Source organism: Madurella fahalii (genome assembly GCF_045866475.1).
Source record: "Madurella fahalii IFM 68171 DNA, scaffold_2, whole genome shotgun sequence".
Lineage (NCBI taxonomy): Eukaryota > Fungi > Ascomycota > Sordariomycetes > Sordariales > Madurella > Madurella fahalii.
Window position 1 is genome coordinate 6,697,844 of NW_027263972.1, and position 24,617 is coordinate 6,722,460.

General features: G+C 57.0%; 10 protein-coding genes across 10 annotated transcripts; 6 read left to right on the forward strand and 4 right to left on the reverse strand.

The window, feature by feature from the left end:
* Positions 1–1,240: 1,240 nt before the first annotated feature.
* On the reverse strand, positions 1,241–6,880 carry MFIFM68171_04713 (Lid2 complex component lid2; the record flags this gene model as incomplete). The annotated part of the gene is made up of 5 exons (XM_071060133.1): positions 1,241–5,221; positions 5,278–5,369; positions 5,431–6,249; positions 6,319–6,367; positions 6,437–6,880. The coding sequence occupies 5 exons, from the start codon at positions 6,878–6,880 to the stop codon at positions 1,241–1,243; spliced, it is 5,385 nt and encodes a 1,794-aa protein (XP_070916234.1).
* A 2,018-nt stretch (positions 6,881–8,898) lies between these two features.
* SLX1 (Slx4p interacting protein) lies at positions 8,899–9,966 on the reverse strand (the record flags this gene model as incomplete). Its single annotated transcript, XM_071060134.1, has 2 exons — positions 8,899–9,658; positions 9,731–9,966. The coding sequence occupies 2 exons, from the start codon at positions 9,964–9,966 to the stop codon at positions 8,899–8,901; spliced, it is 996 nt and encodes a 331-aa protein (XP_070916235.1).
* Positions 9,967–10,457: 491 nt separating this feature from the next.
* Positions 10,458–12,014, reverse strand: sap61 (Pre-mRNA-splicing factor sap61; the record flags this gene model as incomplete). The annotated part of the gene is made up of 2 exons (XM_071060135.1): positions 10,458–11,870; positions 11,925–12,014. The coding sequence occupies 2 exons, from the start codon at positions 12,012–12,014 to the stop codon at positions 10,458–10,460; spliced, it is 1,503 nt and encodes a 500-aa protein (XP_070916236.1).
* A 334-nt stretch (positions 12,015–12,348) lies between these two features.
* On the forward strand, positions 12,349–13,660 carry FAL1 (RNA helicase; the record flags this gene model as incomplete). Its single annotated transcript, XM_071060136.1, has 3 exons — positions 12,349–12,451; positions 12,512–13,552; positions 13,602–13,660. 3 exons carry the CDS (start codon positions 12,349–12,351, stop codon positions 13,658–13,660), a joined length of 1,203 nt encoding a protein of 400 aa, XP_070916237.1.
* Positions 13,661–14,142: 482 nt separating this feature from the next.
* Positions 14,143–15,606, reverse strand: MFIFM68171_04717 (Rhodopsin domain-containing protein; the record flags this gene model as incomplete). Its single annotated transcript, XM_071060137.1, has 4 exons — positions 14,143–14,746; positions 14,822–15,198; positions 15,255–15,322; positions 15,384–15,606. The coding sequence occupies 4 exons, from the start codon at positions 15,604–15,606 to the stop codon at positions 14,143–14,145; spliced, it is 1,272 nt and encodes a 423-aa protein (XP_070916238.1).
* Positions 15,607–17,195: 1,589 nt separating this feature from the next.
* MFIFM68171_04718 (uncharacterized protein) lies at positions 17,196–17,642 on the forward strand (the record flags this gene model as incomplete). The annotated part of the gene is made up of 1 exon (XM_071060138.1): positions 17,196–17,642. One exon carries the CDS (start codon positions 17,196–17,198, stop codon positions 17,640–17,642), a length of 447 nt encoding a protein of 148 aa, XP_070916239.1.
* A 96-nt stretch (positions 17,643–17,738) lies between these two features.
* Positions 17,739–18,766, forward strand: MFIFM68171_04719 (Serine/threonine-protein kinase H1; the record flags this gene model as incomplete). The annotated part of the gene is made up of 2 exons (XM_071060139.1): positions 17,739–17,746; positions 17,800–18,766. The coding sequence occupies 2 exons, from the start codon at positions 17,739–17,741 to the stop codon at positions 18,764–18,766; spliced, it is 975 nt and encodes a 324-aa protein (XP_070916240.1).
* Positions 18,767–19,471: 705 nt separating this feature from the next.
* MFIFM68171_04720 (uncharacterized protein) lies at positions 19,472–20,273 on the forward strand (the record flags this gene model as incomplete). The annotated part of the gene is made up of 3 exons (XM_071060140.1): positions 19,472–19,563; positions 19,638–19,715; positions 19,775–20,273. The coding sequence occupies 3 exons, from the start codon at positions 19,472–19,474 to the stop codon at positions 20,271–20,273; spliced, it is 669 nt and encodes a 222-aa protein (XP_070916241.1).
* A 123-nt stretch (positions 20,274–20,396) lies between these two features.
* MFIFM68171_04721 (uncharacterized protein) lies at positions 20,397–20,888 on the forward strand (the record flags this gene model as incomplete). Its single annotated transcript, XM_071060141.1, has 1 exon — positions 20,397–20,888. The coding sequence occupies one exon, from the start codon at positions 20,397–20,399 to the stop codon at positions 20,886–20,888; it is 492 nt and encodes a 163-aa protein (XP_070916242.1).
* A 1,741-nt stretch (positions 20,889–22,629) lies between these two features.
* MFIFM68171_04722 (Carboxylic acid transport protein) lies at positions 22,630–24,304 on the forward strand (the record flags this gene model as incomplete). The annotated part of the gene is made up of 2 exons (XM_071060142.1): positions 22,630–23,147; positions 23,242–24,304. The coding sequence occupies 2 exons, from the start codon at positions 22,630–22,632 to the stop codon at positions 24,302–24,304; spliced, it is 1,581 nt and encodes a 526-aa protein (XP_070916243.1).
* Between the last annotated feature and the right edge of the window lie 313 nt (positions 24,305–24,617).

Below are 24,617 nucleotides of genomic sequence, written 5' to 3' on the forward strand. Positions count from 1 at the left end.
CCCAGCAGAACGGTTGGTGGACTCAACTTGGAAGTGCGGGCGCCGATCCCCCCGGCACTTCGCGGTTCGCAAAGTCGATTTCTCGTGTCAAGCCGAGCAAGCCTCACGACGCCGAGTACGTATATTGTCACACACAAGTCACGAGGATGGCTTGCTTTGTGATAGTGACAGCTTTACAACTTAAATTTAGCGGATTGGATTGGTGTGCAGGGAGAGCTGAGTGGGTCCGTCTTTGGGAGGAGGACTAACCGCTGTCCGGACCTCCCCCTCCCCCAGCGGAGAGAGAAATACCCAGTGCTGCTTAGCAAAGGTATCATCCCGTCAACAAAACATGTGAAGCATCACCAGAACTCGGGTTCGCGGCCTCGCCCTACGCTTTTGGTCTCGGGTACCCGATTGTGGGCTCCGGAGCAAGAGGACCGTTTCCGGACCAAGGGAGCCCAAGTTGTAAGAGTGTGCCCACCAATCCACCGAGAGATCTTCCCTTCCATGCCATCGATATCCTGAATTGGCAACTCATCACAAGACGATCCGATCCTTCCACTCCACCGTGTAATGACCTTAGCGGAATGTTTCCAACCCGACATTGCGGCACAGCCACGCCAGGCTCTCACCACACATCTCTGGGATGTACTGTACTGTACAGCGTCTCGCACCCAAAACTGCCTCGAGGAATTCTCAAGAGGTGAATCAACTACTACGCATTAATACTCTACCCCTGTCTAATGCAGATATGCCGCCATCACTCCACTCCCCTTGCCCTCCTCCCAGCCAGCCACCCAGTCCAGTTGAGCATTCATAGCAGCGTGAAGTACCAAGTACAAAAAAAATAGTGTACAATGACAATGGCGTGGGTAGTGGTTGTCCTGTCCTGTCCTGTCCTGTCCTGTCCTGTCTGTCCATGACCAGATACCAGAGACGAACTTTGTACCCACCGCGTCTCACTCCAAACCACCATACCAAAAAGCCAGAAGAGCTCGTACGCCCACCCAACATACTAGACTACAGGGAATAAAGTAACGCCTTGCCTGCCATCCACGCTGGCCGTAATGCACCGCAAAAGAGACGCAACCTCCCCTCCCGTGTTAATGCTTTGTGTCTCGGTGACCGCTTCACAACCCTCACAACCCGGACCTCGCCATGATAGGGATAGATTGAGAAATCGAGAAACCGATAAAATCGGTAGATCCGATAGATCGGCAGAGAAAGAGAGCCCTGGACCCCAGACGGCCCGTCAAAGTCACGTCTCCTTACGCGCATCCATCAACGACGCCGCCTCGCCTCGGTCCTCCTCCAGCCCATCCGAGGCGTTCGAATGCTCCACAACCGCACCCACCACCTTCTTCCGGTGATCTCCATCCTCGTCGTCATCCTCATTCACCAGGTCCACAAACATGCTATCATCCCCGTCGCCTTCGTTGCCGACCCCAATCCCGATCGGATCGTTGTCCCTAGCCGTAGCAGCTACCACCCTAGAGTGCTGCTCGCCCCAGACATCCCTCCCAAAAATATCCTCGGCCCGCCTCCGACCGGTCTCGGTCCGCGACAGGATCTCCAGCACCCTGTCTTTGCCGGCCGCCGTGGAGAGATGCTTGTTGAGCTCCTCATCGTCGAACGCGCCGCCGAGGAGGCGCTCCTCAAGGTCGTGCGTAGCGTCCCCGGCGACGAGGAGCTGGGGGCCTGCGCCGCTGGCGCCGTCGCGCATGAAAAACGCCGGGTGCGCAGAGCCGGCGTCAATGTCCATGCTGCTGCTCCGCAGGATGGAAGCAGGCTCGGACCTACCCTGCTGGCTGTGTGTCGACGAAGACGCGTCAGCTCCGCGAGCGGATTGAGAATTGCCAGCAAGACCTGGCGTCGATGGTTGGACCGATGAATTCCGCGAGAAGAACGGATGCGGAGGCTGCTGCCCGAACCCGGGACTCGGAGCCACCATGACGATGGAACCCGGCGCGGCTGACGCCGCTGCCGCTGCCGCCTCCGCGTTGAGGGCTTTGCGTTTGAGGCTGTTGGCCTTGCCTTTGACGTCCTCGGGAAGGTCGTCGGGATCGTCGACACCGTACTGGGCCAGCATCTTTTGCAGCTTGGTGGGGCGGGGCTTGCGCGTGCTCTTAGACGACTCGAGAACCGGGGGCGGATCCGGTGCGACAGGGCTCCACTTGTGCAGCTCCTGACGGAAGAAGTTCGTCTCGTATGCCAGAAGGATCTCGGCCCCTTCAATCTTGCGGAGGTAGAACCGTTGTGTCTCCGCTTCCGAGGCCGTCGCGAGAATCGGGTTGCAGTACGAAGCGATGTGGTTGCGGAATTCCTGGGCGTTGTCGATGATTTTCTTGAGGACTTCCTCCTCTTCCGGCTGGAATGGCAGGTTGGGGATCTCGTCCTGCCAAGCCATGAGATCTTCCAGTTTTGGACGAGCGGCATCGCGGGGAATCTTGACGCGCCAGTCGCAGATCGGACACGTGTATTTATCGTCCTCCTTGACCTTTCCGCGCGCGATCTTGAGGCATTTGCCGTGATACCACTCGTGGCATAACTCGCATTCGATCATCATGCCCGCCTCTGTGCGCCGGCAAATGCAGAAGACTTCGCGGAATTTAGGATCCTCCCAGCGATTGACCTTTTCTCTCTCGGGGCTCGGTTCTCTGGATGCAGGTTCGGCCGGGACCCGCGGCTTGTCGTGCACGATATCGAAGCAGTCGAGGTTGCGGTCGAGTACATAATCCATGTGGCTCTTGAGAATGTGCAGCGGCGCGTTGGTCTTGCCGAACAGTTTCTTGCCTTTGCGCATCCAGTCCTCGTGCCTTTTCTGCTCCTTCTCGAGGTCGTGCGTGCCCGTCGGCTTCGCCTGAAGCTCCTCAATCTTCTTCATAACCTCTGCAACCTCGGAGTATTTCGGCCTCTTCCTGTAGTCGGGATCCTGCGATCGTTCATTCAGGTCCATGATCTGCCGATGGGCCTCGCGTTGCTTGTGTAGAATCTGATCCACGGCGGCCATTGTCTCCGGGGAGACTGGCCAGGCGTTCGCTTGTACCTGATCGGCTAATGCCTGAAGTTGGGGATAGTGGACCGAGTCAGCGTTGATCAACTCCTGTACCTTCTTGTCCCACATGTGACCGGAGGCCAACTGCTCCACATAATGCGCGAGGTGGTCGTTGTAAGGTGGAACATGGAGACGCCGGCCCTCGTCGATAAGATCCCTAACCTCCTTTAGGGTCATGCTTGTGCCCCTACTGCCACTGGCCCTCTCGTTCCACCGGAGCTGCTCCAAGAGATGCGACAGCTTCTCAACTTCTGGAATGTCGACGTTGAAACTCTGACCTTCCTCGAGCAATTTCTCGACGGCGCTGATCGAGTGGGATTGACGGTGATCGAGTACTTGCTTGGCGTCTTCCTGGAATGTCTTGATGGCATCGGCGCGCTCCTGCAGCTGAAGTATCTCGGGACAGTCGAAGCCGATCTGCTTGGCTTCCGCGAGAAGTCGATGGATGTTTGCGACGTTGCGCATCTCACGTTCCTTCTCGTCATGGGACGCATTCCCCACCGACTTGCGCGTCCCGGTCTGCCATGCCTTCTCGTTCTTCCGGCGATTCTGCTGCTTCCGGACCGTGTAGTTGGTCGCCTCCTCGACCCAGTGGTTGCATCGCTCGACAAACGCTTTGAGGATTGGTAGCGACGGTAGGTCGTACGGTATCTTCTCGCCCTCGCTGAGGAGCGCCCGCATCGCCTTGAGCGACGGCGTCGCCTCCTCGTCCAAGAGCTTCTCGTACTTTTCTTCCCAAGCTTCGGGAACGTGCGCCTTGTCCGCCACCTTCTTGAACGTCGAAGCGATGACGTCGCCCGACTTGCGGTAGTAAAGAGCATGCTCTTTTCCGAGATACCTGTCTGACTCCTGGAGATCGCAGCACGGATGGCTCCCGGCATGCAACAGACAGAGAACCTTGCCGGTCTTGAGACAAATAAACCGCGAAAGGTATGTGAATGCCTTGCAGTAGAAGCAGCCGTACTCCTCCTCGGGAACGTCGGCGTCGTCGATCTTGAACGTCATGGGGCATTCGTCATCGCCTTCCCCGCTGAATACGCAACGGTGGTGTTGCGCGGGGTGTTTGGCATCGAGGTGCTTGACGATGAAATCGTGTTTCGCAATGAAATCTTCCCGCTGAGCAAGCTCACGCCGATGGATCCTCTCGAGTGCCGGAGCAAGCCATTTCGCTGTCTGGATTGTCAGTCCACCACTAGTGACTCCTTCTGCCGCGGTCCACAACAATTCATCGTGCGAGAAACAAGGCTGTCGCCGGAAGAGTTGGAGTCGCTCCACGCCCGCGAGGCCATAGGGCTCCCAGTCGGAAGGGGCAAAGTTGACAGCTTCGTTAAAATTGAAACCGTGATTGAAACCGGCATGGTAGGCTTGTGGGAAGGTGATGACGAATTGCCCTGCACGCTGGTCAAGGGCGTAGACGCGGACGCCGGCCTTTTTCAGCTGCTCTGGAGTGAGGAGCGTGACCAGCTGGAACAGGAGATCCGGTTGTGTCTCGAACAGCTCGGGGACGGCCTCCCGCATCGCGTTCTCGAACTTCTCGGCGTCATCGCCGGGAATTCCATACCAAGTCTTGGTCGCACCAAAGTGCTGATAATTCGCCGAGTATGAGTAATGGTCCTCATTGTGCCAGCAAAACGTAGAGAAAATCATGCCAACGTAGACCCAAGGCACCGTCATGCCCGAGATGTCGGATTTGATATGCCTGAACAGGCTTTCGGGATGCAGCGGGAGCAGGTTGAGATTCCAGGGGTCAGTCGAATATGGATTTTCGGGGTTCTTCTCGATCGTCGGGAATCCCGAGCCGTGGGTGGTACAATGGATGTCCGCGCCATACTCAACTTCCACAGTTTCCTCCAAATCGGCAACCAGCCGCCAAAACTCTTGCTCGACATCATCCTCGGTGACCGGTCGGTGGCAGTTGAGAACCGGGTCAAACGGCATCTTGTTCTCAAAGTAGCCTTGCTTGAAGTCGGCAGCCTTTTCCTGGAACTGTTTCAGCGAGTACAGCCCGCCTTCCTCAAAACCGAACTGGCCATCGCCAACGAGACAACGCGGGCAGTTCCACTCGGTTTCCGGCTTGACTCTGATTGGTGGGTCGAGGCAGGTACCGTGGTAGCCATGATCACAAGACTCGCAGGTAAGGATAAAGCTGCCCTCCTCGTTGCCCTTGCCGCACTGCTCGCATTTCTGTTGCGGGATCAGCATCAACGACTATGTAAGAGTAACGGAGCATGTCAAGGTACCTCTCCAGGTGCTGCAGTCTCATCCCGGGGTATCCTAGGAACGGATGAACGAAAGAGTGACATGTGCGAACCTGCCACGGTCGGTACGGTATCTGCGAGTTTTACGGCCATTAGTATCCAACTGATTACCCTTGAATTACAAAACAAGCTCACCTTTCTTTAAGCGTTTGCTTCTACGGCTGCCAGAATCCCCATCATCTTTGTCGGCTGCCGAATCCTTCTTGGCCGAATCCAGGCTGTCGCAGCTCATTTGCCGCTTGAGACCGGCAGGGCCGAGCGACGACGGACGGTACTCCGGCGTGTTCTTGGACGAAGAGATTGGTGTGCCGAACTGTTTGGGGGTGGCGAGGCCCTTGCCATCGGAGGCCGTGTGTATCGATCGGTTGACACTCGTGAAGCCTGAGTTGACCGCCGTAAAGCCGCCCGAATTGATGGCTGTGAACCCAGACGTGACCTGGGGTGTGCCGGACGACGGGGCATCCGACATTGGGACGTCTCGGTCGGAGTCTCTGGCGTGACCGTTCATCGACGCTTGTAGCGCATCGGTCGCATTCCTCGTCGGCGACTCTGCCCGGAGGCTGGAAGGTGTATGAACGTTGGACCTCTTCACGGGGCTCGGAGCAGGGCTGGGCGTAAGAGGGCCGCCGTATTCCAGCTCGAGCTGCTGGTGGACGCCCGGTTTGGCGATCCGCAAGTAATCCTCGTACGGGCAAAGCCACTTCTGGTACGAGTTCTTAAGCGACGTGGATAAGGATGACATGATCTTGCCGCTATATCCCAAATCCCGGCCAATCTCGGCCCACTTCTTCAGCTTGCAGACCTTCTCGAAGCCACCTCGAGCCTCGACAGCCTTCTTCAACCGGTACAGATCGAGAGGCTTCTTGTCGACGTAGGGCCATCGCGTGAGGTTGGTTCCCTGCTGTTTGTGGAATTTGGCGAGGGCGTCGAGGTACGAGAGGTTCGCGCGAGTGCCTAAACCATCGCCCTCAGCAGCAGACTCCGAAGAGGAGGGTTGTTTGAGCTGGGGTGGGGAAGCCTTACTGCCTTCGACAGAGTTCAGCTCTTGCTTTCGGGTGCGAAAATGGAACCTCTGCGGGACGAGCTGCCGTTAGCGCTGTGTCGCTGAATAGTAGACGGCTGCGGTTCAACTCAAGCTCACCTCTGTGTCAATGGCGAAGTCGGGATTCCACGACTCTGGCGGGATGATCTTGCAGAGGCCGTACTCCCGTGCCTGCGGCGAGATCTTCCTGATGTACTCAAACGGCTCTTTCCACTCCTCTTCTGTGGGGCGATAGGTAGGCGCCTCTTGCAGGCCGTGCGGCCGGTTCTTCTTCTTGACAGGCTCTTTGCACGCGGTGGGCTGGCCACGTCTCTCGACCGAAGACAGGTCGAGCGGAGGGCTCGTCATGGAACTGAGCGGGATCTGCGGCTTTGCCAAGTGCCCATTCGCGTTGGTTTGGCCTGCCTTGTGCTTCGCGCCGCCTCCGGCACCGAGAATTGCTGGGGGGATCATGGCGGGGGAAGCCCTCGTGCTCGCATTGGAAATCGAGCCCCCCGCGCTGCCCGCTCCGTTCGACCCGCCGATCGAAGGGACCGATACCATGCTCGGAACAGGACGATTGCGGCCGTGTTTGACGACAGCGGGGACAAATTATCGGGCAGGCCCGTCTCGAAATAAAGTCGGGAAAGGGAGGCGGTCGGTATGGCGGGTCAAAGAGGTGTCCAGCGCATTGTAGGGTTCGAGACTGCAGGGTGCGACGAACAGTATTAGATCATGCGCCAGCAGACATTAACGGGGAAGTGCCGGGGACTGGAGAGTGAAGAGGGTTGTGCGAGGGCCGAGCTAGAGTTCGGCGAAGGTTTTGTTGGAAATGGCGCGTACGCACCTACCGCACAGATGGATGGATTAGGTAAAACTACGAATTGGCTCGGCTCCCCGAACGGAGGCTCCGTTGAGATGTGCGAACGCAAGCAACTCGCTCTGCGGCTTTGCGGGCGATGCGGGCAAGCCAAGCGTCAACCGAAATTCGCCGGTTTGGAGGTGAAGACCCGGCGTTGAATTCAACCCCAGGGTGTCGAAATGTCGGAGGGCGGGAAGGGGAAAGGAAGATTGGAGATAACGGGGGGGAAGCGAGGTGAGGCAACGAAGGGTCAGGCGGAGCACGGGGACGTGGGTGGGTGGGCGAGGAACATGGGGACCGACCGGAGACGGGAGACGTTCCAAGAAAGGCGAGGGAAGGCGGGCACTGCGGCAGCGGACGGAGAGGTTTTGGGAGGCGCAAAAACTACGACATGCACACTCGACATTCCGGCACTGCGGGTGGGTCTGCAGCCTTACCAATGATCTTGCCCTCCCTGGGCGTCCATTTCGTGCTGGCTTTTTTAAGGCTCGAGCAGCTGGAAGTCAGGCTGATGATGAGGCTAATCAATAAAACCACATTCAATCCCAATACCACGCAGTATCCCATCCTGCGGCGCGAACAGCACAAGCGGGAAGTGCCAAGGGGCATTTTCGACAAGACCTCACAGAAAAAGACCGATGCGACCAGTCGTCGCCCAAGCATATCGGATCAGCGCATACAAAGAAATGCTGCAGCGGGGGGGTGGGAATGCTGCATGCAGCGCGGTGGCCGTCCATTCAAATGGGGTGGGCCTTGGCAGCCAGATTCGGATTCGGTTGTGTCTTGACCGGTCTTGCTTTGGCCTCTGTAGTATGGTATATTGGCGGTAAAAAATCAGGCAGGTTCCCATTGTCGATGTTGCTGACGAGAGCAACGGTCTTGGTGCCCGAGCCCACGTCTGAGGTTTGGGGGGGGTGGCACAAAGACGAAGAGCATTTCGTATGCGGAGCAATGGAAAGACTAAATATCGAGTTGGGGGGTGGATGCTGGTGGTCAGCTGGTGAACCGACAAGCTCAACGGCAATTGGGCACGCAGATAACGTTAGTAAATCACCGGCGCAGAAGTTCAAGCGACGTTGGAAGACGAAATGGGGAAGTGCAGGGAAACAGAAAAATGGCCTGATGCGAAAGGCAGGTTTGCGTCCTGCGCAACATCGAGCTCACACCCCCCAGCCACCAATCTGGGGGTTTGTGCGCGCGGTCCACCAGGGGCCGACGTGTTTGGTTGCGGGCAACCCCAAAACGACGACGTCGTCAATCACAGATCTGATACTGGCAGGGGGGCCGTCAATTTCTGTCGCTCCATCGGCCAATCAGCGATGACTTGACGTTGAGGACAGGGTGCCGAGCGGGCTGAGCCAAGCTGACTGATCACCATGTGCGACCCGAGTCGGCAATTTCCACCCGCAACTCCCGACGACATCTTGGGACAGCAGTGGCTGGCTCCGGTCTGACTACGGGCCTTCCATCCGCGCCGCAAGTTTCTAGAAAATCAACCCGTGCTCGCTGGCTTCGGATCTGCCCGCGCTTTGGTCCAGCACGCGATAATAGTACACATGTTGGAATTTATCGGTCAACCAACGATACAAGAGCATGGGTATCTCGATTTCGCTCAACTCGGGTCCCTTTCTTTCAACGCCGCCTGAAAAGCAATTATGCCCCCCCCCCCCCCCCCCAACAGAACAAATTATGCGTGACCCTAATCGGATGGTACTTCCCATCACGCTTTGTAGGCCGTCGATGCTTTCTTGGTTATGCGCCGTCTCTTCCGCTTAAGCAGCTTCTCCACGTCTTTCGGGCCCCTTACTCGCAGCGTCAGCTCCTTCATCATATCCCCCCAGAGTACTTCCTTGTCGCACTTTGGGCATCGACCTTGAACAGGTAAGATGCTGTCCTCCTCGCGGACGGCAAGGAAATGCCGGCTCCAGCACGAGAGGTGTCCAACCCCCTCGCAGCCCGCGTTCGTGCACAGCGCCTGAAGACCCTCCTCCGGCGACATCGCCTCGCGGCAGACCACACAATTGCCCTGACGCTCAAACGCAAAGACATCTTGTCCCTTCGCCACGTAGTCCTTGATCGGTTCGTAGTCCAGCGGGAGGGCGTGGATCCCCCGGGGTTGCGCCCGTTCACCCTCCCCCGGCCCCTCCTCCCCGCCTACAGCCGCGCCATCCTCTTTGTCAGACTCTCCCTGCGCTTCCCCTCCAAAGTCTGTCGCAACTATAAACCCGGGCCTCAACTTCTCGGTCACTGCGGCGCACTGCTTCCGCCAGACCGCATATACCTCCGGGACGAAGAAATGCAGCTTCAACGGCCAGCGCGCAAAGCTCGGCACGCGCAGGAGGAGGTGGAGGTTGGACAGGACGGAAACGAGGCTCTTCGATGGTCGTCGCGGCTGCCCGTTGGCCTTAACCCCGTTCGAGATGGTGATGCGCGACCCGGAGGGTATGTGCACCGAGATATGAGGGTTCGTGAGGGCCCATCTACCAGCAAGGGGAGGGATCTATTAGTCACGAGATGATCTTGGCAAGACCGGGGAGGGGTAGGATACACACTCGAACTTCAGGGCAGCGGTCATGCTGGGGAAACCCGACACCAGCCCTACCATCTCCCACGGCCGGAGAGAGTGCCGCGAGGTCCTGGCCGCCCCGCCCGTCACCAAGCCGTTGTGTTGACTCAGCCGGCGAGGCGGGTTGGGCGTGGAGCCAATGTAGAGCGAGGCATGGCGGACGGTCGAGCGGAGTATGTAGACTGTGTAGAGCGCGGGGATCGGTTTGCACTTGACTGCCATGATTCGCTTCGGCTTTGTCGTGTTGTTTTGCTCAGCACATGGTGACTGGGCGACTCAATCGGGGTTACGCGTTGATGCAAGAGATCGCAGGTCATCCATTCGATAAAGATTCTTGAGAGGTATATGTATATAGCGAGATCCGCGCTCGCGAACCCACTGATGGTAGCTATGTTGGTTGGGGAGCGCGAGTCTTGTTTACCTTTGAGAAGATGCTGGTTCATTTGTTTGGGCCCCGGGGTGACACCAGTCGCAACGGAGCGGCCAGGCTGCTGTGCCCCGCGAAAGTGGGACCGGAAGTGACAAGGACAAGTGGGGTTCATGAATGGGCTTGGCATCTGATGCCAAGTCCTTAGCAGTCGCGCTTTCGCGGTTGGATTCCGTGGTGCAAAGGTCGAGGAAACACAGTCTTTTTGCTGGGTATCAGCCAGATCTACACATTACAAGCCCTTAAGAAAAATACAGTGCCCACTGGGCCGCCATATGCCCGTCGCCTAAAGTAGACCCTGCTTCTGGAGATCGAGATAGACCTTCTCGGGCATGACATTACCCTCGGCATCCTCCATCTGGACGACTGCACCGTCGTCTATGTGGTTCTTGTTTTGATCCCGCTGGATCTTGTCCCACAATCTCACGGCTTCCTCTATGGACGTGATGTCTCGGAACAGGTACGTATTGGTGATGCCCAGTCGCTTGAGGTTGGTGATGTGGTTCGTCTCGTTGAAGTGTTTGTCAAAGGCTCGCCGGCCGCGGTACACAAAGTTTCCGCAGATCTCGCAGGGGAACTCTTGACCTAGCCCGTGCAATCTGTAGAGCCAGAACGGGATCGGCTTGCCATCCCAGGCAAGGGGCAGCTTGAGAGGGTTGTACGGCTTGTCGTCGCCCTCCTCGTCCTCCTCCTCTTCCGTGCCCTTGTTTTGGGTGCCGGAAGACATGTTGTAGAAGTTCTCCAACTCCTGAGCCCGTTCTCGGTCTGTCATTCCTTGCCGGCGCTCCACGTTCACCCGCGTGTCGTCCCTTTCTACACTCATCGCGCTAACCAGCTTTTTGACGCGGAACTCCCTCTCGGCAACCGCCCGCTCCTTCAACCGATGTGCCGACGAGGTATGCGTGCCATTGGTGTTGCCGTTGGACGCATCCTCGCGTTGCGCGAGTAGCTCGGCGGCCTTGATGTGTTTCCGGCCGTTGAGGTGGCCCTTGTAGACATTCTCATTCTTGAATTCCTTCTCGCATGCCTCGCACCAGACAGCCTCGGCAGTGCTCAGCGTCCGCATTGTCGCATTGGCCTTGGCCGCCGCCTTCTCCGTTTGCCAGCCTTGCACTTCATCCTTATCCCACGCTGTCTCAAACTCCCGATCCCAGCCGTTCAGGACCTCGTCAATATTCTCCAGAGGCCGCGTCCGCCGCATGAACGACTCCAGATATTCCATCAACCCGCCAAGGTACTTGAAATACTGGTCCGTCAGCTTGTCTGCCCGCTTGACTCCGCCGTAGCCCACTTGGAAGTTGTCGAAAACGTCCAGGTACTGCATGTACGCAAGGCGTTTTGCACCCGGGAGGTTCAGATATGCGTCGTGGGAGCTATGCAAGTCGAAAAACCGGCCGTACACCTCCTCCCCTGAGAACATGCTGTCGACGATGTAAGGCTGATCATCGCCACCTTTGCGTGGCCGATACCACTGCTCCGAGTTCTCGGCCTGCTCGTTTTGATACCGCGAATGGTGCTCTTTGATGCTCGCGACTTGGCGATAGAACTCTTCGAATGGATCGCCCGTGCTGATCTGGAGAATCTCTTTTGATCGCAATCCGGACTTGTCTTCATATAAGGGTAGGAGTTCGGCCGATTGGCGTTGTATCTGGTCAAGCAACTGCGCTACCTCATGGTCTCGATTAAGGCGATCGCGGATCTGCCCATGGAATAAGCCTCTCATTGTGGACAGCGTCACGTAATTGGAACTTACATGCTTGGGTTCCTCGCCCATTCGATCGGCGATGCCCTGCTCGAGCCGCTCGAGGTCCTCATGGATGTACCGCTGCTCTTCTAGTAACATTTTCTTTATATCTCAACGTCCTTGGTGGGTTTTAGGGTTATAAAAGCGCAACTTGGAATAGTTGCAAGTCAGCAGCTTTAGGAACTGACAGGAAAGCGACCTGCGATTCCAAGCCAAAAAAAGGTTGCGTCGCGTCTCTCGAACGAGCCTCATATTCAGCCGATGTTTAGCCACTGTGGAGCTTTTTCGGCGACAGCCCTGCGGGCCCACTCGACCATCCATGAACATTTGATTCGCCTTGCATCAACTTCAACGCATCCCTCAGCACCCCATCCCCAAACCCATTTCCAGCCCGCCGGAACGACAGAAACACGAGACCGATCCATTCTCCAAGATGGCTGACGGCGGTATCGACCGAAAAGCCGATGAGAAGATTCAGTTCTCCACCTCGAAAGAGGTGACGGTGCATCCGACCTTCGAGTCGATGTCGCTGAAAGGTGCGCCACAAGTCTAGAAATACTTTTGGCTGTAGGATGCGCTAACCATTGCTATAACAGAGAGTCTTCTTCGCGGTATCTACGCCTACGGATATGAGTCTCCGTCTGCTGTGCAGTCCCGGGCCATCGTCCAGATCTGCAAGGGTCGCGACACGATCGCGCAGGCGCAATCTGGCACCGGTAAAACAGCGACCTTCTCCATCAGCATGCTCCAGGTCATCGACACCGCCGTGCGCGAGACACAGGCGCTTGTTCTTTCGCCGACTCGCGAGCTCGCGACTCAGATTCAGAGCGTGGTGATGGCTTTGGGCGACTACATGAACGTCCAGTGCCATGCCTGCATCGGCGGAACGAACGTGGGCGAAGACATCCGCAAGCTCGACTACGGTCAACATATTGTCTCTGGTACGCCGGGCCGTGTCGCCGACATGATCCGACGTCGCCACCTCCGCACCCGCCACATCAAGATGCTAGTCCTCGATGAGGCCGACGAACTCTTGAACCAGGGATTCCGGGAGCAGATCTACGATGTGTACCGCTACCTACCGCCCGCCACCCAGGTTGTCGTTGTCTCGGCTACGCTCCCATACGATGTCCTCGACATGACCACCAAGTTCATGACAGACCCTGTCCGCATCCTCGTCAAGCGTGACGAGCTGACACTTGAGGGCCTCAAGCAGTACTTCATTGCCGTGGAGAAGGAGGACTGGAAATTTGACACATTGTGCGACCTCTACGATACCTTGACCATCACCCAGGCCGTCATCTTCTGCAACACGCGGCGCAAGGTCGACTGGCTTACGGACAAGATGAGAGAGGCCAATTTCACGGTCAGCAGTATGCACGGCGACATGCCACAAAAGGAGCGTGACAGCATCATGCAGGACTTTCGGCAAGGAAACAGCAGAGTTCTCATCTCGACCGACGTATGGGCACGCGGTATCGATGTTCAACAGGTCAGCTTGGTCATCAACTACGACCTTCCCAGCAACCGTGAGAACTACATCCACCGCATTGGCCGGTCTGGCAGATTCGGCCGCAAGGGTGTCGCCATCAACTTTGTTACGAGCGAAGATGTGCGCATTCTTCGGGATATCGAGTGTAAGTTGTCGCTCTTGCTCGGTACCCGCGACCTGCTAACATGATGTAGTGTACTACTCGACCCAGATTGACGAGATGCCGATGAACGTTGCCGATCTCATTGCTTGAAGATGCGGCAAGGTTCGACCTCGTTGAGTGGAACCATCAAAAGTGAGCCCTTCGGGGACAAAAACGGTCATGTGGTTCAACTAAAAAGCTGTGGGAGGAAAGGGGCCTAATCCTTCAGAGGTACGCAAGTTTAACGAACCAGTAGCGGGAGATATATGTGCGATTCATGCCGGCTAACCACTCAACTCGCAGGTCATATCAAGATTGCAACATGGGAGTGCGCCTGATTCAGCAGGGACAATGGCGTAATAAAGACTCGAGCAAGTTCCAGAGGGCAGCAGTGCTGGGTGTGGGCCTGTAATGTGGTCCTCAAGAGGCCCAGCTTCCTGGTTCCATACGAGACAATAGTCGGGAATCAATTCAATTACTCTTGTATCGCGCTATACGCACCACACACTACTACCCCATCACTAGCGGCTCACTGTGATATGACGTTTTAATGTGTTGCCTGTCGACGAGCAGTAGTAAACACTAATCATCTCTCACAGCCCAGCTGGGCCGTTCTTCCCGGTGGTATGAACGGTAGGTGGCCTCACCGGCATCCCCTGTAACCCAATCTCTCTTGCCGAACCTGTGTCTATCGCAGACTCTTCGAACGGCTTTTCGTTCACTCCTACATCTTCAGCCTCAACCCCCTTTTCTTCCGGCAGCCCTGGATCGCTCCCACAAGCACTGCTCCGCTCGTCGTCATACTCCCACGAGTAATAGCAAAGTCCCTCTTTCTGCCGCAGCCTTGAGGGCGTCGACCCGATAGTCGGCGGTCCCCTCTCCCGGCACCTATCATTGCCTTTCGGACTGCGATTCCCTTCTCCCCCGGCACCACCACCACCAGCACCACTACCACTGCCAGCAGCAACGGCTTCCACGTCCCCCAACCCTTCTCCAGGATTCGCCGCCCGCGACCCCCACGCCCGGGGGAACACCCTGGTGGCCAGCGGCTTGAGCGTCATGCAGCAGGCGCAGGCAATGGCGGCGTTGATCTCGACGCAGGTCAGGTACGAGATGCTGACGTTGTCGTAGGTGAAGTCGGGCCGGTTGCGCTCCTCGACCAGGTCCCAGAGGCGGACGGTCGAGACGGTGCAGACGCTTCGGGCATGGTATCAGCGGATGGTTGCTCGGGGAAAGAGGGGACGGGTGGGGGCGGGGAGCGGCTTGGCTTACAAGAATCCCAGCACGAGGACGGAGTAGAGGGCCAGCTTTTGCCGGAGTTTCACCTGGAGGCTGATGATGACCGGCAGCGGGAGGACGTAGAGGAGGATGTCGGTGCCGATGTGCAGGCCCGTGTTGGCGAACCAGTAGGCGGACGGCCGGCACGTCGCGTTGGGCAGCGTGGGTTCCCAGAAGGCTTGGAGGGGCGTGCAGGCCGTCGCCACCGTGATGAGTGTCCAGAGGCCGTTGGCGAAGATGACAATGGCGAGGATGGCATAGACGGCGTAGCGGGCGTGTTGGTAGCTTAGGATGCGCAGGTAGAGGAGGAGGATGGAGATCTTTGTGAAGAGAAGGGATAGCATGTACCAGAGGATGGTATACCATCCGGCCTGGGAAAATAGGGGTCAGCCGGCTGAAAGGTTGGGAGTCCGTCGAGCTTTCTTACCCTGGCCAAGGGCACAATCACTGCTGGGTTGATGTCAAGAGCATGTTTTCCTAGTCCGTACACGGCCTCTGTAGAGGAGTCAACCCTTCGCCCGTTGTGATGCTGCTCGGAAGAGAGAGGACTGCTTACGCTCGATCATTCCGGCACACGTTGCCCCCGAGAAAACCAGAGCCACGAGGACAAACCAGTCTTCGGCACCAAGAACATTGCGCAAGAGATGCCCCCTAGTATAGAACCGCAGGGCTACGAAAGTCGCACCAATGAACCATGTGATGGCAGCGCAGGCAATGATGTTGATCTGGTAGGATTCACGAGGGTTGGAGACGAGGAGCGGTCTCGCCGACGGCGACATTCTCAAAGATAGCTCAGAGAGTACCGTCTACATGATATCTTCGTCGGAGAAGTCTAGGACTGATGGCGAGAAAGTTTGCAACAAAAGTAACCATCATCAGCAGGGTTTGTGAACTGCCTATATCGTCCGAGACCATGCTAGCACTTGTAATTCGGCAAGGTAATGCGAAGTTGCAAATCGAGATATTGCCCTCCCGAAAGGCACGAGCAAGTTACGTGTAGCATTTATCGATATCGGCTGTCCAAAAGCTACCCGGTCCTTCCATTTCCGAAAGCGGCAATAGCGTGGCATAAACATCTTGATGAATGCCCAAGCGACGCCCGAGCAAGAGCTCAAGCGGGCTACGGATTTGGAGTACTCCCGCCTAAGGTAGGTTACAGATCGGGCCGCATGAAACCAGGCGGATCCCTCTCGTTATGGTTAAAGGCCTGTCTTTGAGCAGTCAAGTCACATCTAAGATCATGCATTGTCGTCATGCTGCGGCTTCGTCATAGTGGTCTCCGAGACGCACCAGGCACGAACAGCTACGAGGTCTCTCTACCAGCGATGGGCCAAGGTGGCAGCCCGGGGTGCTGGATCGCTGGAACGGCATGCCCAAGGCAGGTTACGTAAGGCCCTTACCCGCTAGGCCCATAGCTTCAATAGATGCATACCACATAGTCTCATATTTAGAGTCGGCTCGCTGTCTACTGTCTAGTGCTATTAACCCAGTGGATGATCGGCTGGCCTAGTAAGGAAGAACTCTGCGCGGCAACGCCCCTAGTCATGAATGGAAATGTGAAACCCACGATCCAGGGCCTCCGCTTGATATCAGTGTTGCTAGGAGCCGGCCCTTTCAGCCACAGAAACTGCATGCACGATAGTGTATAGAGGTACTGCGCGGTACCTCATATGCGCTGGCAGTGCCACGTTTCGAGTGGATGACCTAGTGCCAGGTGCCCGGAAGTAGGTATCCTGCATGCTCCAGCAAGTTTATTTCAGCCAACCAATGTCCCTGGAGGAAACGCGTTTAGGGAACAACTGCCCTAATAATTGGCCCAGCGTGTTGCGAACGAGCCGGAAAGGGATTGCTGTGCAGGACATGCAAGGCGCCAGACCGGCTAATCCTACGCTGGGGCTGACCAATCGACGGCTCACCTGGATCACTATGCGAGACTGAATATCATCACCACGGTCGGGACTATCAACATGATCGGTACAAATTAACACCAAACCATCCAGAGATGTAGAGACTTTAGTTAGTGGGTCACTCGTTAGAGACACCGTCAGCAGTTCCGCCCCAAATCGTACTCTTCAGCGGACCTTTTCAGAAGTATAGGGCTGTGAGATTCACCACACAGTGGGCTCGTCTCCGGCACACCCTGCTGCATGCCCTCAATTTCGGCAAGTCCCGGCTCCTCGTCTCCCCGTTCCCCCCGTCTCCCCTTGTTGACGTGTTGGGCTGTGTGGCACTGGGCAGCCAACACCGTATCTGGGCCGGTTGCAGAGTTTTCAGTTTAATTTCCACCTTTTCCCCTCGTGGTTCGCGAACTTTTTTCCTCGTTTCGTACTCAACTACAGTCTGCTTGAATCTCTCTGCTCTGTAAGTCATGATCGGGTCCGCTGCAGACGTCGCCTCCGCCGACTATGATGTTCTCGAGGTACTCAGTCACTGCGACGAAATATGCAAACGCCTCTCCATCTGGGCCAGCAGTCACCCAACAGCCCATGAGCCGCTGACGGCCCTGCTCGTTACTCAGATCAACTCCCTCGCCACAGAGGTGCATTCCCTCAACGCCCAGGTCACCAAGCACGCGGCTCACACCAGGACGGAAACCCCGCCAGCAGCCGGGCACGGCTCTCTTGTGTTGCCACCAGACCTTAGCCGTTCATTGACCCATACCAAGCTATGCCTGCTCGAGACGGCCGAACTAGTCGAATTTCACAACCGTGAGGAACGTCACGGCTATTGCGGCGCCCTGAACAAACTATTTGCGTCCAAGTTCATTTTGAACCGCAACGAGCCTCGCCATGCGGGCCGCTCCTACTACAACTAGGATAAGCTCCTGCGTATCGGTCTTGAACTGGCGGACCTCGTCAGGGAAGTCATACCCCCGATCGTCACCTCCGGAGACGTCACGGCCGCATTCTCGATGTTCCAGTGAGATCGCCCTCCACCTCGTATAGCGTCTACGTTGGCTAATGTCGGCTTAGGTCGAGAATCGCAGACTTCTTCTCTCGGGCCGAGAAACAGTTCCGCCCAGCGTACGTCCATACTTATAAGACATTGAAGGAAACTCCTTATGCCATCGACACGGCAGGCAAGTCCTTTCCGGGAAGCAACGCCACGGTCCAGAAAGTCAACCACAAAAGAACCGGCGAAGCGCTCGCAATGAAGACATTCAACAAGATCTTCTCGGAGAAGGAGATGACAAAGATTATACGCGAGTTGGGCGTCCTGGAAGTCTGTGATCACAAGAACATTGTCCAGCTCGTCGAAGCATTCAAGCTGCAAGACGACGACCAGTCCATGCACCTGGTTATCACCCCATGGGCGCCGTGCACGCTGTCTACTTTTCTCTGCATGTCCAATGCGCAGAGGAAGGCCCGCTGCCCCTGGTTCGAACCAGGCGCACCAGAGTCGGATCGCTGCATCTCTCGCATCATGTCTGGACTGGCCGACGGTGTCGGCTACCTTCACAGCCTGCCCGTCAAGCACAAGGACCTCAAACCCGACAACATCCTCTTGTGCCATGAAGGGGGCAAACACGTCACACCGCTAATTACCGACGTCGGCGTCAGCAAGCCATACATACCTGGGGCCAGGACCAACTACAAGGACAGTACCTACGAGTACCTCGCGCCAGAACAGCACGACGGGAAAGCAAGCACCCTGGAATCGGACATATGGCAGTTGGGTTGTTGTTTCGCCGAGCTGCTCGCCGTAGCGAAGGCGGGCAGCTCGGCATACGAAAAGCTACAGAACAGTTTCATCAGGGAAGACGGGAATTGCACTTGTTCCATCGCAGGGGAACACGGACATTTCATGAGGGCACTGGCCGAGATCTGCACGGCGGGACGTGCTACGCTGAGACGGGCGTATATAATCACGACTGCGATGCTGGACTTGGACCCGAGCATTCGGCCCGACATCGAGTCGATCAGGGCTACCCTTTCTTAGCGCCCTAGCCTCAGCTGCGAATAGGTTCGCAGTAAGCCAGCGAGCAAAGACGGAGACTTGCTTTTGATGGTTGACAGGCAGACAGGCTGGGTAAAATTAAAAGATTTGGACAACAGAGCGGGGCTTAACATGGGCAAAACAGGTTCCAAGGACGGAGATCCCAAGGTTTTCCATCGAATTTTCGGGGCTCTTGAGGGCTGGATACTTCACCTCGAAACGATAGATATAGGAAGTGCGGAGGAAACACCGGGTCATGAGCGCCGAGTCATTGGCCTCACAGATTGTCAATCAAGCGGGTATCTACAATGGATGTATGTTGTCTTGCGTAATTAAGTTGTGCTTCATTGATGTTGTGGGGGCCCTGGCACTATTGAGGTTCTATCGAAGTTTGGATTAGGGAAATCCTGGCAAGCAAGCGTCTCAATATAAGCAGAGTTTGAGCCAGTCAAACCCACTCAACAATCCCTTGACTATCCTTCGCGGTCTGGACCAAACCTAGCGTAATTTGAGGCTTCCCGAAACGAACTTCAGCTGGAAGCTAGCAGGGCATCCAAGCGTGGAAACACTTTTCAAGATGGAGCAATACATAACGGCGACCACGTCCCGTTCTGGTGCCAACAACGATTTTCTTTATGACTGACTCGGCCGTTTACTATCGGTTATGTCACTTCGCGCTCGTTTTTTCACTTTTTGCCGCTCTCTACTATGAAACAGGGTCTCATCGCGCTATCGGGCTTGGCCTGGCTTCGACTGGCCACGGCGGCTTGCTGTCGCAGTAACCAATGTTTGAAGGGTAAGCAGGTGCTCTCCAGGGGATTGGTCAGAAGAGCTACCGGGCTGGTGCCAAGCCGACGCATCAACCGCCCTACAGCGATTGTTTTTCGCCCATGAAAGCTGGGCTAGCAGGCTGTTCATTACGTCTGGCTATCACCGTGACCCCTTCGGCCAGGTGAGCCAGTCTCAGCTGCATCCTTATCAGGCATTTTCCACAGCCCACTCGTAACACAGCACCATCACGGAGACGGTGACGGTTGTGCCCACCCTGTCCGACGCCATCATCGTACCAGTGACTTACACTGAGACGACGACCACAACAGCTGCGACCGCGACGCATATCTTGACCGTCAGCTCGACGATCGCGGCATTCACTCAAGCGGACCGTATAATGACTATACAGACAGTGGTCGTGACCGAGACGGCTCTGCGGACCGTGACCACCACTGCCAGGGATACCGTCGGCAGTCAAGCCCCGCTCAAGGCTCGTACAGACACCGAGCTGCCGCCTTCCATCCCGGACTACGCCTCGGCCGCCTGCCCGTCCTGGGAGAGGTACGTCGCGGCTTGCAAGTGCGCCGGTGTCTCGGCTACGACCATCATGGCCGAAGCGTCGGCGGCAACAACCATCACCGAGCAAGTCACCAGCACGGCCACCGTCCCCGTCGACTCGACTGTCACCAGTACGGAGACTGAAGTCGTGTCGGTAACCACCACGACCTCCCTCACATAACAACCGAGACCGTCTCTGTCACGGCAGTCGCTGCTGTCACCGAGACGGAGCTAGCCACGATGACAACGAACCATCACGCAAACCGTCACCGAGACTGTCGCGCCTCCGCCCGTATCCTCATGCATGCCTCCCGGCACCATCGCGCCTTTCAAGGCTGTCGCTACGCAATACCGGGACATGGAGCTCCACATATACGCCAACATGCTGAATGGCCTCACTGGCGGCGTCATTTGGCAGGCCGGCACGTCGTCGACGTCAGCCTCGGTCCGGAACAAATACGTATGGGGGGTGGACAGCGAGGGGTACCTGAAAGTGGCCAACCCTATCCCGCCATATAGCTACGAATACGTAGCATACTTTACGACAACCATGTCAGGCAGTCGCTGGCTACAGGTGAACACTAGGCAGAGCGTCGAGAATGCGATCGCTAATGGTGGCTCGATTTCTAAGGTCAAGGCCTGTGCCGATTCGGTTACGGGCGAGCTGATGCTGGATGCTGCAGGGCGCAAGAACATCCTCTGGTGTGGTTCGCAGCTGTGGATGTCGGCCGGTGACGGGTCGGACATCAATCGTGGCGAGTGCTCCCAGATATTTCCCAAGGCTGTCGCGGCGTAATTAGTTGTTGTGCGTATGCTCTGCCGCGGCCGACAAGAGGTCGCATTTGCGCTCTGCAAACGGCTTCATGAAGCACGGATCTAGACATTAGCCATGACCGGAAAGGCCCTGCTGTAAAAGTTATATTTGCTGCCCAAAATACGTAGCGGTAGCGGTAGCCGTAGGAGTAGCTGTCTCACAGTTAGGGTGTCGTATGCCGATCTAATTAATATATCAGGCCCCGTCAAACAGAGGTCGAGCTGGTCAGTGTCTAGTTGCCAGCATTGGGACTAGTATAGAATCAATTCTCATGTTTAGTCGTGAGATGGCCCATGTCGGCGTGGCGGGGGCGAAATGGATACAGCCTACAGACCGGAAAAGGATTTAGCAGAGCGCTCATGCGGACCACGAACTCGGCCCTTCTTGCCCCGTCGTACGACCTTGTCTCGGATTGCCCGAACCCCGGCAACAGCAGGAGGATGCAGTGCTAACATCGATTCGGGCATTGCTCCACCAACGAGCACACGCAGGGGAGCGATCGGCGGTGAGCATCGCCCGACAAAATCGGCAAACTAGGAAGGTGGGATATTTCGCAGGTCAGGCTTACACATGAGCGCAGAAGGTTACCCGCTCGACTCATCAATGGTGAGAGCTCTGCGGCGGGAGTTGCTGTCAATGCTGAACTCACCCAGCTCGTCGTTTACGCACCGCAACTACTAATCCACCCGATGCTCTTATCCAACCGCGGATTGGTCGTGCAGCCGGGTACTCAAAAGACGAACTAGGTTCCCCTCATAGGATGCATTCACCCCGCGTATTCATACCCCGCTGCTGCTCTCTGGAAGTGATACCGTGATACGAGATGCGTTCGGTTTCCCAATGCGGGACTGATCCAAACCCGCCTGTCAGTTGGACCAGGGCTACGGGACCCTGGGGGTGCTCCTCACCAATCTGACGTTTCTCAGTATCGCAGGCACAGCGAGAGGCCGAGAGCGGGCATTGGGACCCGTTCCAAAAGCCAGAGATGGCGCAGAACGAAGAGCTTCAAGCCTTCTACTACCCCATTCTCGCCGCGTTGCGATCGGCAGCCCTACCCTTGGTGAGCCTTGGCGGGAGCCGGCACTTCGACACTCTCCGCTTCTTGGCGAGGACAATCAAGCATCTGCCAAGGCGCCTGGCAAGCCACGATGGCAAGCTTGGCAGGCCGAAATCTCTCGAACCCCGGACAGTGACAGAAGCCAAGGATTGCCCACAACATCACCTTCTCCCGTTCGAATGTGCCAGGTTCAGCAACGCTCCGTCGACTGCCGGCCTCGATGCTATCCGCTGTAGGGCTTTACTGTGACATGAGTGGCAAGCTCCAGGAAGCTGACCCCGCAAAACACCCCTGTCATGGTCGGTGGGTCGTCACACGCAACGCGGAGTTACGGCCCACCACCGGCGACGGTCTGTTGCACCAGTTGCTAGTATCCGGCAGGTAGCGGCGTAAGTGTAGTGTAGCGACGCACAAGACGGGGGGAAAAGGGCATGAAATCATTGACCGCCCCTTGGCGGCGGCCGTCGCCTACTACGATGAGACATAAAGGGCCTCCATGCAGCGTCCCAAGTGAAAAGCGTAATTTTCCGCCGCTAAACCCAGGTAGCATTCTTGACCATCCCCGTTTCGCGGACTTGCCCTCCCTTTTTTCCATCTCAACCGCGGCACCCGGACATCCGGTCATCTCGGCTCAAGTCCCCGCCCATCAACTTCCTTAGGCAGGCCATGGAGTCGACGCACGAGCCGGCCGACCCTATCGCCAAGGGCGTGCTCGCGACAGCGCGGCAGTCGTGGAAGGACCTGTTCAACTTCAAGCAGCGCATCGTCGTGACGAACGAGCAGGGCGAGAAGTCGACGGAATGGGCGCGCCCCGTGCCGCTGCGCAACCCCATCAGCCTGCTGGCCCAGCTGTCGGGGCGCGACTGGCTCTTCTTCCTGTGCGGCTTCGCCGCCTGGAGCGCCGACGCCTTCGACTTCCACGCCCTCTCGATCCAGCAGACCAAGCTGGCCGACTACTACGGCACCTCCAAGACGGACGTCTCCACCGCCATCACCCTGACCCTGCTGCTCAGGTCGGTCGGGGCAGCCTTGTTCGGCCTCGCCGGCGACAAGTGGGGGCGGAAATGGCCCATGGTGTTCAACATGGTCGTGCTGGGCGTCTTGCAGATTGCCACAATCTACAGCATCACGTTTGAGCAGTTCCTGGCTGTGCGCTCGTTGTTTGGCTTGTTCATGGGTGGCGTGTAAGTACCCAGACTTTGCAATAGGCGCGGGACTTTTCCTCGCGCGTTTTGCACCAGGTTTCGATGACAACACGGTCCGCTGATCCCGAACCAGATACGGCAACGCCATCGCCATGGCGCTCGAAAACAGCCCTACCGACGCCCGGGGCCTCATGTCGGGCATCCTGCAGCAGGGGTACGCATTCGGCTACGTCTGCGCGGCGTGCGCCAACCTCGGCGTCGGCGGTGACGTCGAGAGCTGGAAGACGGTCTTTTGGATCGCCGCCGGTCTCTCCATCGGCGTCGGGCTGGTCCGATGCCTATTCCCCGAGTCGCAGCAGTTCCTCGAGGCGCGCAGGGCCGGCAAGAACCACGCCCACCCGTCGGCGTTTTGGCGCGAGACCAAGATGATGCTCGCGCAGGAGTGGAAGATGTGCCTCTACTGCATCTTCCTCATGACGTGGTTCAACTTCTACAGCCACACCTCGCAGGACAGCTACACCACCTTCATGCTCACCCAGAAGGAGCTCAACAATGCGGGCGCCAGCCGCGCCAGCATCCTCATGAAGGTGGGCGCGTGCGTCGGCGGCACGATCCTGGGCTACGTGTCGCAGTGGTTCGGCCGGAGGCGGACCATCATCGCGGCGGCGCTCGCGAGCGGCCTGCTGATCCCGGCGTGGATCCTGCCCGAGGACGAGGGCGGGCTGTCGGCGTCGGGCTTCTTCCTCCAGTTCTTCGTGCAGGGCGCGTGGGGGGTGATCCCGATCCACCTCAACGAGCTGTCGCCGCCGGCCTTCCGCTCCTCCTTCCCCGGCATCACCTACCAGCTCGGCAACATGATCTCGTCGCCCTCGGTCCAGATCGTCAACGCCGTCGCCGAGTCCCACTTTGTCCGCGCCAAGTCGGGCCGCCTCGCCGAGGCCTACGGCCCCACCATGGCCGTCGCCACCGCCATCATCGCCACCGGTATCATCGTCACCACCGCCCTCGGCCCCGAGAAGCGCGGCCGTGAGTTCGAGAAGGCCCTCCCCGCCGGCATGAACGTCGTGCACGAGGGCGCCCCCATGGGCGATCTCGAGTCGGCCACCGCCAAGGAGGGCAAGCCACGCGCCGGCGAGTTCGAGAATGGCAGTGATGGGTCATTGTCGGGGAAGAAGACGGAAGCGGCGCAGGTATAGGGTAGAGATTTTTTTATTTTTTTTATTTTTTTTATTTTTTTTTATTTTTTTTATTTTTTTTATTTTTTTTTATTTTTTTTATTTTTTTTTTTATTTTTTTTTTATTTTTATTTTTTTTATTTTATTTTTTTTTTGTGGGGTGAGGGTTGGGGGTGACGGCGGCGCATGGCATCTGGTTGTTTCTTTTTTTGAAGCTTTATGTCTGGCATGCAAGTGGCTGGATGCCTATGATGGCAAGGTAATGGGTTCATGACATCCGTAAATCCCGGCTACGGCCGAACGGGACAACTCAATACAAGTGTGCTCCTTCGGA